Source organism: Peromyscus leucopus, chromosome 11 (assembly GCF_004664715.2).
Source record: "Peromyscus leucopus breed LL Stock chromosome 11, UCI_PerLeu_2.1, whole genome shotgun sequence".
Taxonomy (NCBI): domain Eukaryota; kingdom Metazoa; phylum Chordata; class Mammalia; order Rodentia; family Cricetidae; genus Peromyscus; species Peromyscus leucopus.
The window spans coordinates 55,441,253-55,456,981 of record NC_051072.1 but is presented as its reverse complement, the minus strand read 5'-3'; the positions used below and the strand labels follow the sequence as shown (position 1 = coordinate 55,456,981).

At 45.0% G+C, this 15,729-nt stretch overlaps 1 protein-coding gene across 1 annotated transcript in view; it reads left to right on the top strand.

Annotated features, from left to right (window-relative positions):
- The window catches only part of Serinc5 (serine incorporator 5), a 100,924-nt gene extending 87,003 nt beyond the window's left edge, over window positions 1–13,921 (top strand). Inside the window, exons 9-12 of the mRNA XM_028855975.2 lie at window positions 1,127–1,193; window positions 5,069–5,108; window positions 5,732–5,876; window positions 9,784–13,921. Of these exons, the coding sequence (XP_028711808.1) occupies window positions 1,127–1,193; window positions 5,069–5,108; window positions 5,732–5,876; window positions 9,784–9,931 (400 nt within the window). The 3' untranslated portion in view covers window positions 9,932–13,921. The remainder of the gene's footprint in view (window positions 1–1,126; window positions 1,194–5,068; window positions 5,109–5,731; window positions 5,877–9,783) is intronic.
- Window positions 13,922–15,729: the final 1,808 nt, after the last annotated feature.

The window sequence follows — 15,729 nt, the reverse complement described above, 5'->3', positions numbered from 1 at the left end:
GGAATCATCGAAATGAGTGCGTTAGGCTAAATGTTGAGTATATTAGTTTGTTTAAAGTGCTTCCATGTTTTTATAGAAGGGAGAGATAAATAGTTTTACCTTTGCAAGTCAGTTTTACATATCATTTTAGCTCTCTGTGTGAAGGAAAGACAGGAAAAAGTTTCGGGGCAGGGTCTACTGTAGGCCAGTCTGGACTCAAATTCACTGTGTTGTCAAGGATGCCCTTGAATGTCTGACCTTTGAGCCCCTCCCTCCAGTCTGGGGTTCCAGGTCTGTGTAACCTCACCCAGGGTATGTGGTGCTGGAAACAGAACCCACAGCTTCGGACATGCTGTGCAAACCCTCTGCTGGCTGAGCTGCATCGCCTGGACTTAAAGGGAGAGAAAGCTGCCCAACAGTAATAAAACAGGCAACGGCTTCTGTAACAAATTCCAAAGGGAACGTGTCACTCTGCCGTTCTTTGCTCTGGTCCCTCTGGCTTCTCTCATAACTTTTGACCTCTAAGTGAGACTCATCAGAGAGAGAGAGGGGTGAAATTATGAAGTGATCTGAGCATTTGAGCGAGGAGCAGCAAGAACCCATCCATGCTGAACACTGCAGTGGAAGAGCAGAGACAGCCGCAAACTTGTGTCTGGATGAAATGATCTAATACAGTGTACATAAAAAGATCACTGTGGAATCAGCCAACGAGCTTGGATAGCAAACGGAATATCACAGCAGCTCGCGTTCATCACTCAGTGGCTGGTGCGGGGTTGTTCCAGATACCAAATCAAGCTTCTTACATGTATAATGGTGTAGGTATTATTTTTCCATAAGATCTGCATACATCCTCCATGTATGTTAAATTGTCTCTAGATGGTGTGTCTGACACAGTGTAAATAATATAGGACATCATTAGTTAAGAAGTAAGGGCAAGGGAGGAGGATCTGCTCCTGTCAGCACAGACACACCCTTGCCCCCTAGATACCTTTATGCAAAGTTAGAGAAACCCACAGATGGAGACGAGGAGGGTAGATGTGCTTTCAGCCTGCGCCGGAGCTGTGGGCGCAGTGAGCCTGGGCCAGGCAGCTTTCTCTTCACCCAATGACAGCTTCTCACTGTGTTTCTGGACTCTGCTTTTCCCTAGTTTGACATCAACAACAAGGTCAAGTTCAGATGCTCTGCAGAGGCGCTACGGAGCTCCTGAACTGGAAGTAAGTGCCTTTCCATTTCTTCCCTTGCTTCAGCCCTTTTCTTAGGACAGCCTTTATGTGCTGGTCTTTTCTTTCTTTCTTCCCTTTTCTTAAAAAATGAATTTTGGTGGTACACACCTTTAATTCCAGCACTCAGGAGGCAAAGGCAGGTGGATCTCTAAGTTCGAGTCCAGCCTGGTCCCAGGACAGCCAGAGCTACATAGAAAAACCCTGTCTTTAAAAACCAAAACCAAAAGCCAGGCAGTAGTGGCGCACGCCTTTAATCCCAGCACTGGGAGGCAGAGCCAGGCGGATCTCTGTGAGTTCCAGGCCAGCCTGGTCTCCAATGTGAGTTCCAAGAAAGGTGCAAAGCTACACAGAGAAACCCTGTCTTGAAAAAACGAAAACCAAAACAAAAACAAAAAACAAACAAACAAACAACCAGTGTAACAAACAAAAAATGAAACTTTTCATACAGTATACTCTGACTATGATTTCTCCTCTCTTGTCTCTTCCCAAACCCCCACCCCATCCATCCAACTCCATTCTTTCTCTCTTTAGAAAACAACAGGCCAATTTACAAACAACAAAGCAAAGCAAACAAGGGAAAAAGAAAACAAGGAAAAGCACAAGAAACACATAAACAGAGACACACACTCACGTGTACACACACAAAACACATGCACACACAGAATCAGAAACCAGAACAGGGAGCAAAGGACAGGTAAGGTAGGAAGTGCCCAAGCAGAGCCTTACGAGACAGAACACCCAGAAATGTCACTGAGTTGGTTTTGTGTTGGCCGTCTACTGCGGGGTGTGGGGCCTGCCCGGAAGTGTGGTTTCTGTATCTAGGAAGAAAACTAATTTTTCCATTCACTGTGCTGATATCTTTTTTTTGGCATTCATGGTTCTATTTTCTTTTTCTTTTCTTTTTGGTTTTTCGAGACAGGGTTTCTCTGTGTAGCTTTGCACCTTTCCTGGATCTCACTTTGTAGACCAGGCTGGCCTTGAACTCACAGAGATCCGCCTGCCTCTGCCTCCCAAGTGCTGGGATTATAGGTGTGAGCCACCACTGTCCTGCCTCATGGTTCTATTTTCTATTCAAGAAAGAATAAGATTTTTGTATAGAAAAAGAACTACTGTCCTGTGTATTAAATGAAAGAACTCTTGATTTTTCCATCAACAGTGTTGGCCTCTTGCCTGTTACCCTGGCACCCACCCAAGTCCGAACTGAACCTTGTTCAGCTACTCCGTGTTTACTCTCTTTGGCTGTAATAGAATACAGATGTTCTTTTTGTTTTAAACCATTCACCTGTTTGACACCCATCTGTATTCTCCATAGAGAGCGTGGCTGTGGGGTTATGTAATACTGTTCTGTAGGAAGACAGACAGTCCAGGGAGAGAATTGCACATGCTCTGCAGACGCTCTTGGGCATGGTGGGCACACTGACACCACCTTTATACAGCAGTTCCATCACACTTGTATCATTTATAAAGACGGTGGAACTGTAAGCACACCGGTGAGTCCATTCGCAGCATGTCACCGTCCAAGGGAGTCTGTAGCCCACTGTCAGTCCAAAAAGCCTGTTGTTTTCTTTCCTGTACAGAAATTTTTTAACTGGAGCTCTTGATGAGGCATAGACCACAGTCAGAAAACTCACACATACAGGGTAGTTAAGACAAGACTCAGTCTGTACTGAAGGCTGGCGAGGACCTGGGGCTCACTCCAGTAATGGCAAAGTCTAATATTTAGCACTTGCCAGGTGCTGAGTGCGGCTCTGAGCTTCCCACGTGTCAGTTCCTCATTTAGTGCTCACAAAAGCCCAGCAAGGGGCTGTTCTTTGCATTTTACAGAGGGAAAGAGATTGCCATTGACAGGGATGTGGCCCCGGGGTACATGTTCTTGACTGCACTCGGCTGTCCCTGGTCCCTGCTCCTTGACGTTGGCTTTGCCTGGCATCTGGCCGCTGGCTCCATTGGAGTAGCATTGACTGGATGGACAAGCCCTGGTGTCTTTCCAGATATGGGCACTTGGCTCTGCAGCTGGCTGTCTAGGGCGTCCCTTCCCGCGCCTGGCCTGGAGATAGTGAACCATTATGAGGGCTTGTTACTCTGCCAGCGACATTCACCAGCCCTCTCTGTCACTTCAGGGAGAAACTGTGCTGGGTTGAATAGGTGGCTGCTGTCTGTTAGAGAGCAGAATGGGTTCCAGAAGCATCCTTTGTTCTCAGCACTGACTGGGTGGCCACCTGCTGAGGGTTGACTGTTATGGTTTCAATGTCCCCATTGTGTACAGAGCTCAGCCTCCCACAGCAGCAAAGCCCCCAGGTGAGATTTAAGAGAGAATGTTGTTCTTTTCCTCTGAGGGGGAAGCTGCCCACTGTTTGCCTCTGAGCGAGTGGGTTGAGCTTCCTCAGGGAGTTGCCTGGGATATACCTTTGAAAAACCAAGCTGTTTTTTTGCTGTGGTAACTTAAGCTTCAAAAGAAATAGGACCTCAGCGTGAATAAAGTGGACCCCCTGCTGTTAGTGAATCGCAGCCCGCCTCATGTGGTCCAGGTCTTGTGGAGGGAAACAAGGGCTTGACCTTGAGTGGACGTGTGGGAGGAAAGGCTGATGCTCCCCCCGGTTTTTGTAGTCCAGCTGTCTTCCACTGGAGATAGCAGAGCCCTCGCTTCCCAGACAGCCTCAGCATCTGCTGGGCTTCTTATTCTGTTACCGGTCTTTCTGCGATTACGTAATAAAACTTAGATAATTTCATTTCTTTTTCTTTGAGCTTATTGTTTTGAACAAGTAAGAAAAAGGATATAAAATTCAAATGTACTAAAAAAAAAAAAAAGCGCTAGTATCCTAGCCATCTGTATCCACAGTCAGCTCAGCAGTCTGATCTGTTTTTTTGTTTTGTTTTGTTTTGTTTTTTATAAGAAATGCTCTCACTACATATCCCACACAGGTTGGAATCCACTGTGTCACCAGGCTAGCCTTGAGTTCACCAGGTTGCTCAAGCCAACCTTGAACTTGGGATGCTTCTGCCTCCTTCCTGAGTGCTAGGACCGGAGTGCAGCACCATCCCTGCTCAGGGGCTGGCTTTAATCTGTCCTCCCCATTCCCACTTCACACTGGGCAGCTTCAGCCCCCTGAATACCACATGCCACTTACTATTGTGAAGCATAGATCCCAAGGTCTTCATCCTGCGTGTCTCCCAGCTCTGTCAGGAAGCTAGTTTGCTGGCTTCCTGTTAAACCTGCCTGATTTCAGTGTCTTCAGCTGTGAGCATGATCCTAGCCCCAGCCCCAAAGGCAGGAGAAGAATTGATGAATAGCATGCAGAATGGATCACTAGAAAGCGCGGGGCAAGTAAGGGCCTCATCTTGTCTGCTGCGTGTTTCAGTCCGAGTCATCCAGAAGCAGGAGCTGAGGCAGACTGGCTCAATAGGATAATTTATTAGGGGCCAGCACATATAGAAGGGAGGAAGGAGACAGAATTAGGCAAAGTATAAATAAAGTTAAAGAACATTGTAAGCCAGACTAACCCCAGGACATGCTCCCCAACACACGATGCCTCTGTGGACTGTTAGCTGGGCCTTTATATGCCTTCCGAGGTCAGTCCTTCGATAGAGGATGCGCAGACAGGGCTTGCTATAGGACAAGGCAGTTCTGCAGCTGAAGCTGTACCTGACGGAGCTGGCGTACAGGCTTTGCTCCCAGGGTACCTAGCTAGGACATCCTCATGCCCACGAGGGCACTCCTGTAACTGCACCCAGTGTATCTTGGCCAAACCTTTTGAGGCCTAGCACAAGCTTCTGATGGCAGCTCTGCCACGTGGGCAGCGTGCAGTGCCGGGGGGGGGGGGGGGACCCAGAAAGCAGGCGTCTCACCCAGTGCCTTTGCCCCACAGGTCGCCCGGTGCTGTTTCTGCTTCGGTCCAGATGGAGAGGGTAAGTGCAGCGTTTCTGTTCGGGGCCTGACCGCGGCCCTGTAGACCGGGATTTCTCTCTGTGGGCGTTTGCAGTTTGGGCACTATGTTGGTACCCAACTACGCCCGTTCCAATGCTGGTTTACTGTTTATCTTCTTCTTACATCTTCCTCAAGGGTCGCTGGGTTTTGTTTGTTTTGTTGGCAGCTGGCAGGGAAAAATCACTAGATTCTGGTTCATGTCTAAGTTAAGTAAGAGTTGGAAAAAATACAATGTATTTATTTTTTAAAGAAATGATAGGAAAATGCCAAGAAGTCCCTGCACCTCTCTTGGGTGCCATTTCTTCTTGTCTGCTTGCTTTGCTTCATAGAAGGTAAAGTCCTAGGGGCTTGAAAGCTCACGGGCTACCCTCTCCGTTAAGCTTCTAATATTCTCTATATCTTTAAATACTCTTTCTTCTGCCCTACTAAAGTAAACATATTTGCTAACTCATAAGACAATTTCTGGGGTGACTGAGGTGCAGGTGGCATTTGTAGCTTTTTCCACTTAGCAGCACCTCAGACTGTAATGTGGGAGCCAGGAGCTGCTTAGTGCTGACCGCGTGTGGCCTCATCACTGCCCTTGGGCCCTCTCTGTCCCCTCCAGACACCGAAGAGCAGCAGAATGTCAAAGAGGGACCCCGGGTCATCTATGACGAGAAGAAAGGCACTGTCTACAGCTACTCCTATTTCCACTCTGTCTTCATGCTGGCTTCCCTCTACGTGATGATGACCTTGACCAGCTGGTTCCAGTGAGTGCCCATTCGAATGCCTCAAAACTAAGCTCAGAGTAAATATTCCGTACAGTCAAATGGTTGTCTGAGAAGCAACCAAACAAACAAAAGCCAAGTTCAGTGTGGTTCTCCAAAGTGTGGAGTCATCTGCTGCCCAGCTCTCAGCACACTCATATTATAGCCTTTGTAGGCAGCAGCTGACCACTCTGCCTGGTAGATCAGCATCCTTTCCTGGACGTCGAGGGTACTCACTGCAGTCAGGAAGTAGCAGGTGCCTGGAGGTGCTCAGAGGCAGACCATGAGTGTATGAGAGGCCTTGAGTCCCATCTCTGTACTGAGAGACAAAGCACACAAGACTGGAAGAGCTAATTCCACTTGGCAAGACTGTAGTGGCAATAGAGGAAAGGTTGTCTTAAGAAAGATTAATACAGCCGGGTGGTGGTGGCGGCGGCGGCGCACGCCTTTAATCTCAGCACTCGGGAGGCAGAGGCAGGCGGATCTCTGAGTTCGAGGCCAGCTTGGGCTACCAAGTGAGTTCCAGGAAAGGTGCAAAGCTACACAGAGAAACCCTGTCTCGAAAAACAAAAAAAAAAAAAACCAAAAAAAAACAAACAAACAAACAAACAAACAAAAAGATTAATAGTGGGGTTTTTTCCCTACTTCAAAATATGTATCTTTTATTCTTTCTAGTTTTTAATTTGCCCATGCCTAATGGATCTGATTTTTCCTACATGGAGATTCATACATTTTGTACAGACCCAGACTTCCAGTTGTATCCATGTGTTTGTTAGTTAATAGGTATTTGTGTGGCTCTCATATGCCACACTGATGTGAGTACCAGAGGTTATACTCTAGTGGGATTGACAGATCATGACCCAGATCCCTTGCATTGTATCAGATAGTGATGAGTGCTGGGGAATGGGTTACCTTGGACCAGGAACCACGGTCTAGAGCCTAGAGTAAGAAAACACTTCCTGGTGGACATTCTTCCTGAGGGAAGGATGGACTTTGATGTTTTCTAGTGATCCTTTGAAATCTCCTGGAGGAATTTTGGCGTGGAACATCTGAGAAACGTTGAGGATAGGGAGAAATCAGAGCTCTTTTTACATCCTGCTAGGAATGTAAAATGAAGCCTGTAGCAAGCTTTCTTGTTGGACTATCTTTGGATCACCCGCCCCCAAATTATGACACTAAAACTTATAATTATGAAAGTTTGGCCTGTAGCTTAGGCATGTCCCCAACTAGCTCTTATAACTCAAATTAACCTGTTTCTGTTAATCTGTTCTGTCACGTGGCTCAGTTACCTCTGCTCTGTACCATATGTCTGACCTCTTCAGAGTCTCACTGGCGTGTCCACCTCTCTTCTTCCCAGAGTCTTCTTTGTCCCTGAAGTCCTGCCTAACCTCTTCCTGACCAGCTATTGTCCATTCAGCTCTTTATTAAACCAATCACAGCAATATGTCTTAACACAGTGTACAAATCTTCCACAACATTTCCCCCTTTTTGTCTAACTAAAAAGGAAAGGTTTTAACTCTAACATAGTAAAACTATATACAATAAAAACAATTATCAGGTAAGAATTACATTCACAATGTCCAGCCCATTTGTATTTGGCAAATTCAGAAAGATTACTCTATTATTATTATCTATCCTATCTTTATGATTCCAAAGTTTTATACCTAAACCACTCTCTATAATAACTGTATTACCAGCCCAGAAATATTCTTTTAGACCTTAAAGCATTTTCTTAGATAAACAACTTAAGCTTTTATGTCTTTCAACCTTATCACTTTACATCTCTTTTGTGAGTTTCTTTTCTAAATTTGGTAACAAGGAAAACTGTAACTGTAACTATCTAGTCTTCAACCCCATCAAATAACCAGGAAGGATATAATATTACTTGAGTAAACAGGAAGTACAGAGCAAACGCTTTTCAAAACTATAGAAACAACAGAGACAGCTGTATTTCTTAATTATACATTACATTTTTTAATGAGCTGCACAAGTACAATACCTTAAACAACAGTAGAAAACATATGTACAGTATAACAAAAATAACCTTAAATTTGTATAAATATACAAAAATATCTTAAACAAGAGTAGAAATGCCGGGCGGTGGTGGCGCACGCCTTTAATCCCAGCACTCAGGAGGCGGAGCCAGGCAGATCTCTGCGAGTTCGAGGCCAGCCTGGGCTACAGAGTGAGATCTAGGAAAGGCGCAAAGCTACTTAGAGAAACCCTGTATTGAAAAACCAAAAAAAAAAAAAAAAAAAAAACAAGAGTAAAAACATATATCGAGTATGTTCTAACAAAAATAACCTTAAATTTGTATAAATATACAAAAACATCTTAAACAAGAGTAGAAAGAATACCCTAAACAAGAGTAGAAACATATATCGAGTATGTTCTAACAAAAATAACCTTAAATTTGTGTCAATATACAAAAATACCCTAAACAAGAGTAGAAAGATACATAGAGTATGTTCTAACAAAAATAACCTCAAATTTGTATCACTATACAAAAATCTAAACCACTGCCCACTGCCCATAAACCCCACTCACGTGCTTTGTATCAGAGCCTCTTAAAGGAGCCATGTCTCTATGTGCCACCAGCACCAGGCCTACTGAGAACTTTTTTTTTTCCAGCTTTTTCAGGTACTGTGTGGATTTACATGCAGGACATTGGTTGCCAAATGTAGCAAGCTTTCTTGTCAGACTGTCTTTGGACCACCAGCCCCAAACTAATGACATGGAGACTTAGTAGTAATTATGAAAGTTTGGCTGTTAGTGTAGGCTTGTACCCATCTAGCTCTCACAACTCAAATTAACCTATTCCCATTCATCTAAATCTGCCTCGTGGCTCAGTTACCTCTGCTCTGTGCCATATGTCTGACTTCTTCAGAGTCTCACTGGTGTGTCCACCTCTCTTCTTCCCAGATTCTTCTCTGTCCCCAGAAGTCCTGTTTAACTTCTTCCTGCCTAGCTATTGGCATTCAGGTCTTTATTAAGATAATCACAACAATGTATCTTCACACAGTATACAAATACCCCACAATAGAAGCCACATTTGGAAATACAGTTTGGCAATAGTTTGAAAAATAGTTTGGCAGTTCCTTGCATTGTTCAACAAAAATCATAGTATAATCCAGCAATTTTCCTCCTAAGTATAGATCTAAGACAAAAAGGAAAAATACCAAAACATTAGAGGCAAATACTCAGGTCATAGTAATTCCTAACAACACAGAAGTCAGGAATAGCTCAAATGTTCATACCTAATGAGATAAGAAAGTGTGTTACTCAAACACAATGAAATACTATTTATCAATAAAAAGGAGTGATGTAAGGTGAATGTCCCCAACCCGAAAATCCAGAATGTTCTCAAATCTAACATGACATGGGAAAGCTCCCATTTCCGATTTTGGACTTGTTCAACTGGTAACATCTATGTAAATATTCCAGGATGAAAAACTCTAAAATCTGGTCCTAGGCATCTCAGATAAGGGACACTCAATCAGTGCTGATACATGGTGTAACACTAGGAACTCTGAAACAATTATGCTACGTTTAAAAAGCCAATTATAAGAGACCACACGGCTGCATTTACATGAATTGGCTTAGAAAGAGCAAATCCTACAGACAGGAAGTGGGTTAATGAATGCAGATAATGGGGGACAGTGGGAATGAGAAGACAGCTCAGGGGTACAGGATCGGGGAGACAACGATGTTCTAAAACTGGTTGTAGTAATGATTCTACAAGTCTGTAAGTGTTTGAAAGGTCACCAAATGACACATTCAAAATGTCTGTGAGTTATAACTGCGTAACTGCTAAGAAAGGAAGTTGAGGCTGCTGGGACGGAAGTACCTAGCAGAGGAGCCCCTCCCCTCCCATTCTGCTCTCACCACAGCTCTGTCCTTTTCTCAACAGTTACGAAAACGCCACCATTGAGACCTTCTTAACGGGGAGCTGGTCTGTCTTCTGGGTGAAGATGGCCTCCTGCTGGATGTGTGTGATCCTGTACCTGTGGACTCTGGTGGCCCCTCTTTGCTGCCCCTCCAGGCAGTTCTTGGTGTGAGGATGTCCAAGTGCCCCGTGGCTCAGCAGGCCTGCGCCCGCCCCACTCTGGAGGGCTGCCCTTTGAACGTGCGCAGCAGGGTGCCCTGTGAAAAACTGACATTCTCTGGCTATCTTACGTGGGTCTGACAGTGCTTCCAGGGAACAAAATCTCCCAATTAGCAATTAGTCTAAAATCCAAAAGGAAACTACCAGTTTGACAAACTTACAGGAATTGAAATCTTTAGCCAAGCTGATAGGTGCAGTTATGTCTTTATGCCTTACCCTAAGTGGTAGCTAAAGTTCTGTTGCTGTTCTTCTTGGGTGTGTTTTAACCAGAACAGAACTCAGGGCACAGCATCCATCACAGGGATGAAAATGGCCTGGCATTCTCATCCTTGGTGTAAGGAAGCAAAAACAAAAGCATTGAGTTCCCAGCCCTCAGGTGGGCCTTGACCTCTGTCACTCACTCTTGCCTCCCGGAGCCCTCCCAGCTCCCTGTTTATAGAGTCCAAGAGGAAGGTCCTCTACCCTCAGCTACTTCCCTGTGTCCCTGCCCCAGCCTTTGAGGTCACGATGCTGGGAGTCAGGGCCTTTCCTCCCCGCCCTGGGCAGAGGTCCTTCATTCTTGTCGGGGTAATCTTTGTAATAATGTGAAAAGCACAATTTGATCTCACCTCCATGGAGTTCTCCATCATCTTATGCCTACCCAGTCCGAGTCTGCAATAACTATGGCGCTTATTTATGGTGATGTTCATGTGATTGTAGAACAACATTGTTCTCCTTGCCGGAGCAGCAGAGGATTGCAGCTCTTAACTTGTGTCGTTAACAGAAATGCTTTAAGGGTCTTAGCAGGAAAGTTGATTCTTGGCTGCAGCTTCTCAGCCTTCTCAAAGTGTTAAGAGAAGCCCCCTCCCCCCTCCCCAGCCTTCCTCACTTGCAGTGTGCCCCAATGTTAACCTCATGGCTCCCTTGAAGTAGAGAGGCTGGGGTGAGGAGCTTCAACCGAGCTCACCGGACAGATCTGGACAAGCTGTGAAAGTGAGAAATTAGACTTAAATGCAAAGGTAGGTGGCTGGGGGCATCTCACAAAGCCAAGGTTATATCCACAGAAATTTCCCAAATCCGCTTTTGGAAAGGAATGCTCACGGTATGCGTTTTCAGTGCTGATGTTCTTAGTCCAGGATATTTCCCAGTGCCAAGTCTGCTGAAGACTCTGGTGGAGGTGTATTCTGCTTCCATGTGGAGTAGAAATACTCTCTAGACAGCCCAGAAGGACTCAGTCTAGCTGGTTTTTTTCTGTGCCTATCTGAACAAGTCAGGCAGAATTGGGACCCACCTAAGCCTGGTTCCCATGTGCCAAAATGTGGATTCTTACTTCTGCTCACTCACTAAAAGTGCCATGGTGGGTAAATGGGGTGGATTCTTTGAAGAACTTGCCTGATTTTCAGTGCTTGAGATCCCCTTTTAAAGGGTGCACAAATAAGGACACCTTGTTTGTACACTACATCACAATTCCTTGTTTAGGTCAGGGGCTCTTTAAATTCAGCAGTTTGAATACACACGAGAATCACAAAAGGCATAGGTACACACTAACTCTAAACAAGTCTGGTTAACCTAGGGGTCGGAATGTGGGCTGTGTGGGCCAGCTCCATGGCAGCGGCCACTGCTGTGTCTGAAGACATGCTATGAGAAGAAACAGAGGCAGCTCAGGTAGTGGGGGAGCAGTATTTCCCTCCTGCTGAGGTCTAGGCAAGGCCTCTCTCTGCCTTCTCTGCCCAGTCTGGCCGCCAGATGGGGTGACTTTTGAATTGGTCCTCATACCAGACCAAGGTCAGGCTGACAAGGCCACACATTCCTGGGCTAGCCTTTGTTGGATCCCTTTCCTCTCCAGAAAGCAGCTCAGGGAAACGCAGGGCCAGGCTTCTCTGTCAGCCAGCCAGGCCCCACTTACTTTCCAACGGCCTCAGTGGTGGCTGGGTGTGTGCCCTCCCCTTCAGAAGCTAGGTCTTGCACTAGAGGAAGCATCGGCCACACCCATCTTTACCCTCAGCTGCTAGAGTGGGATTGATGGTCCGAAGGGAGATGGCTGCACTTGAGAACTGTGGATGTCTTAGTGAGGTAGAAGTTAAGAATTCAACCTTTAATCTCAGCAGAAGCAAGGAGATCTCTGCGTGTCCTAGGCCAGCTAGACCCTGTCTCAGAACACCAAGTTGACGTCATGGTCAGCTGTGAGAAACTACTCAGGTGGTAGTCCATTTGTGGGTTTAAGAACCCTGTTAGGTCTTTGTACTTGAGAAACTGGAAAGTGTGCCAATTGCCTTGAGTTAACAATGGCAGTGTTAACGTGCTTTAGCCACCAATAATTGTAAAGATAACAGACCTTTGCTTCCTGCCATACTCACACAGGACTATAAAAACGCATGCCTTGGAGCTGCTGCTCCGACCCCTTTAGTCATGGCAGACCTGGCAGCAGGGTGTTAGAAACCGTATGTGTTCCTCTTCCTCTTGTTTTTATGAGTAAAACACTTAAGCCGGGGGGGGGTTCTCCTGGCAGTCTCGCTTAGACATGATACCTAGTTGGAGACTGGAGACTGTCCCAGTGTTCACCCTTGGAAAGCCTGCCACGCCATTGCTGGAGAGTTGGCCGAGGCTTCTTGGGAAGCCAGCAGATGAATTGTTTTCCAGAGGTTTGGGGAAGTTTTAGATAGTGGGTAAACTGGTGGGGAAGGAGTTGGAGGGAGTGTGGGGTATTGAGACTTTGGGGTTCTGATTCCCATAAGGAATGGCCAGCAGGAGTTTCCACACGACAGCCATGTTTCCAGTTTCACAGATGACTTCATCGTAGTGTTAGCTGCCCCCTTCCCAAACTGTCCCCCCAGCCTTTTTCAGATGATGTACTTAAGTTTTGTCAGATGGCCCATCCATCATTGGTGCTCACGTTACCCTGGAAAGGACCTCCAGAGCCGTATTTCACTTCCTGGGCTGTCTTTCCACTGCCTTTCTAAGCAGTATCTCGTGTTGGTGTACTGAAATGTGTACCAGTGCACATCATATACACTGCTAAGAAGTGAAAGGGCCTTCAGAAATGAGACTGAACACCCAGAAAGGACGCTGGGCCCTCCTCCATCAGAAATGAGGTTGGCACCTGGGCCATAGAATCTGAAAAGGGTTTTTTTTTGTGTGTGTGTAACTTACCTACTAGTAAACATTTTCATTTCCTGCAGAGATGAGCTCTCTAGTGTTTGGGTGACATCAGCAGAGAGGAGGGCTGATTGATCACAGGGTCTTTAGTTCGCTCTTCTTTTCTGTTTTCCATCAGTGAACCATTCGCAGAGACAGTTATTTTGAAAGGCCGAAATACTTGGCTTTTACCAAAGAGGTGTATTTGATTTTGTTGTAGTTGGGGAAGGGCAGGCAAATCAGGGCTGCATTTGCCCAAATTGACTTCGGCAGAAGTTTAACCACATTCATGTGAGCAAAATGATGGATGAACTCTTTAAGGTACTCCTTTGGGGAGAAAGGATCCTGGGAAATTCTCTCAGGTAAAGAAAGATCACAGCAGATGAGTAATATATGTCTTGAGAGCTATTTATAAAAATTTTAAGAGGATCATTTTGTCTTCATTTATTAAAGATTTAAACTTTTTTACTTTGCAAAGAAGAACTACAAACATTTTTATAGTCATACCTGTTAATTTTTTAAAAGATTTTTTGGAAACAATTAGCTGTAGCCAAATTTCGTGGTTACGTTTTTTCTATATTGGAGTTTGAATGCAATTTGTGTGGTAAGTCTACTGTTCATTTATAAAGGTCTCTGACATGGTTAGATTTTGCTACCTTTTAAAATTGTTGTTTTTTTCCCCCATTAGCCACAATGTCAATTAAGGATTTGTATCTTTTTTTTAATGCTAATTTTTCTATGAAGCACCTGAAATTGACTGGCCTTTTCCTATGTAAAAAACTCAAACTTGTTAACTCTGTACTTAAATAAAATGTAAACCTGAAAACCATATTGTTTGTTTTCTTTCTATTAGACACATGACTAAAGCCTCCAATTAGCCTTTGCCAGGGTTGGTGCCTTCACATGTCAGTCAAGGATCAAACATCTTGGCAACTATTCTTATGGTTTATAATTAACAAATAAGATGAATGGTTTGTGGTATCCAATTTAAGGTCTTAAACTACAAATAGAATTGTAGGTGGAGTTTTCTCTGTCCTAATAGCTCCCCCAAATAACTACACAGAGACTTAATATTAATGATAAATGCTTGGCTGATAGCTTAGGCTTGTTACTGACTAGCTCTTACAACTTAAATTAACCTATTTTTATCTGTGTTCTACCCTATGCCCCGTGGCAGTACCTTTTCTCAGTACAGCATGTTCATCTCCTACTTCCTCTGCATCTCATTGGAGAGTCCTCAGACTCTACTCTTCTTCCTAATGTCCACCTAGTCTGGTTTTCCTGCCCAATCTCCTACTGCCCAGCTATAGACCAGTCAGCTCTTTATTAACCAATGAGAGTTTCACATATTTACAGTGTACAAAGATTGTTCCAAAGCATAGAATGGCTAAATCAAGCTAATTAAGATGTATTGCTTCTTTTTTATGGTGAGAACACATATAGTTTCCCCCCTTGCAGCAATCGTAAGTACACTATTAAGTGCAGTCACCATGTTTTACAGCATTCCTCCTGAACTTATTCTTCTTAGCTGAAATTCTAAGTTCTCTAACATGATCCCAAAGTCCTTGGTAACCACAGTTTTATGATCTGCGTCTGAGTTTACCTTGCTTGTTTGTGTTTTGGGTGTTACAGGTTGAACACAGGGCTGATAGGCAGGTCCAGTAGCACTTAGTTACAGCCCCGGCCACCCTGTCTCACTCTAGCCTGGTGTTAGAGACCATAAACAACACCTACCCCTTCTCCTAAGCTTCCAGCCACAAACAGACATGATCCTGTCCAAGTTCACTCTAGGGAAACAATTTATTAGGCTTCCTTACAGAAAGCTTTGGAAGTGGTTATGTAAGGGATGTAGGTGTTCTTGTCCCCCACACTCCCAACAGGGCACACCTGGGAAGCCTTTGCCCAGAAAGGATGAGGGTTTCCCCATACCCACAAAGATGGTGCTTCCTTCCTCTACTCTTGTACCTATATACCCCACCCCACCCCCCACCCCGAGGCTACATGAAATTAAGGCAGTGTCTGGATACTCAGATAACGGTTCTGTGACACTCTCCATTCCTCCATGATGAGTAGCCGGTCAACAACCCCTGCTGGGATGATCTTTTTTTGTAAAGGGTGCCACTGAACTTCCCAAGATGACGGTTGCTTAGGTTGGAGGACACTCAATACTTAGATGGCCTGATTTGTATGCCTACATCTGCACTGTTTTACTTAGCAAAAAACTCTTTCAAGTTACTGCGTATTGCAGGAAACCCTTTGTTTTAAAGGCTGAATAGCATTCCGTTGCATGCATACCACATTTTCTTGGTGTATTTTCTTCTCAGCCACATAGAGTAGCAAGATCATCTTGTGAAACACTGAGTTCCAGGGCGTTAGCTGCTACCTTGAGAAACACAATTCATCATGCTCTCTAAAGGGCTTGCTGATGCATTCAAAGTTAAAGCCACAGTCTTCGGAGGGGTCTATAAAAGCCTGCATGACCTGTTGCCATTGCCCAGTGATACACGCCCTCAACAAGGCCACACCTAATCACTCCCAAACAGCTCCATGCCTGGGGACTAAGCACTCGGTCTATGGAGGCCATTCCCATGGAAGCCACCACAGCACCTACATCTTGTTCACATTGTCTCTGACACT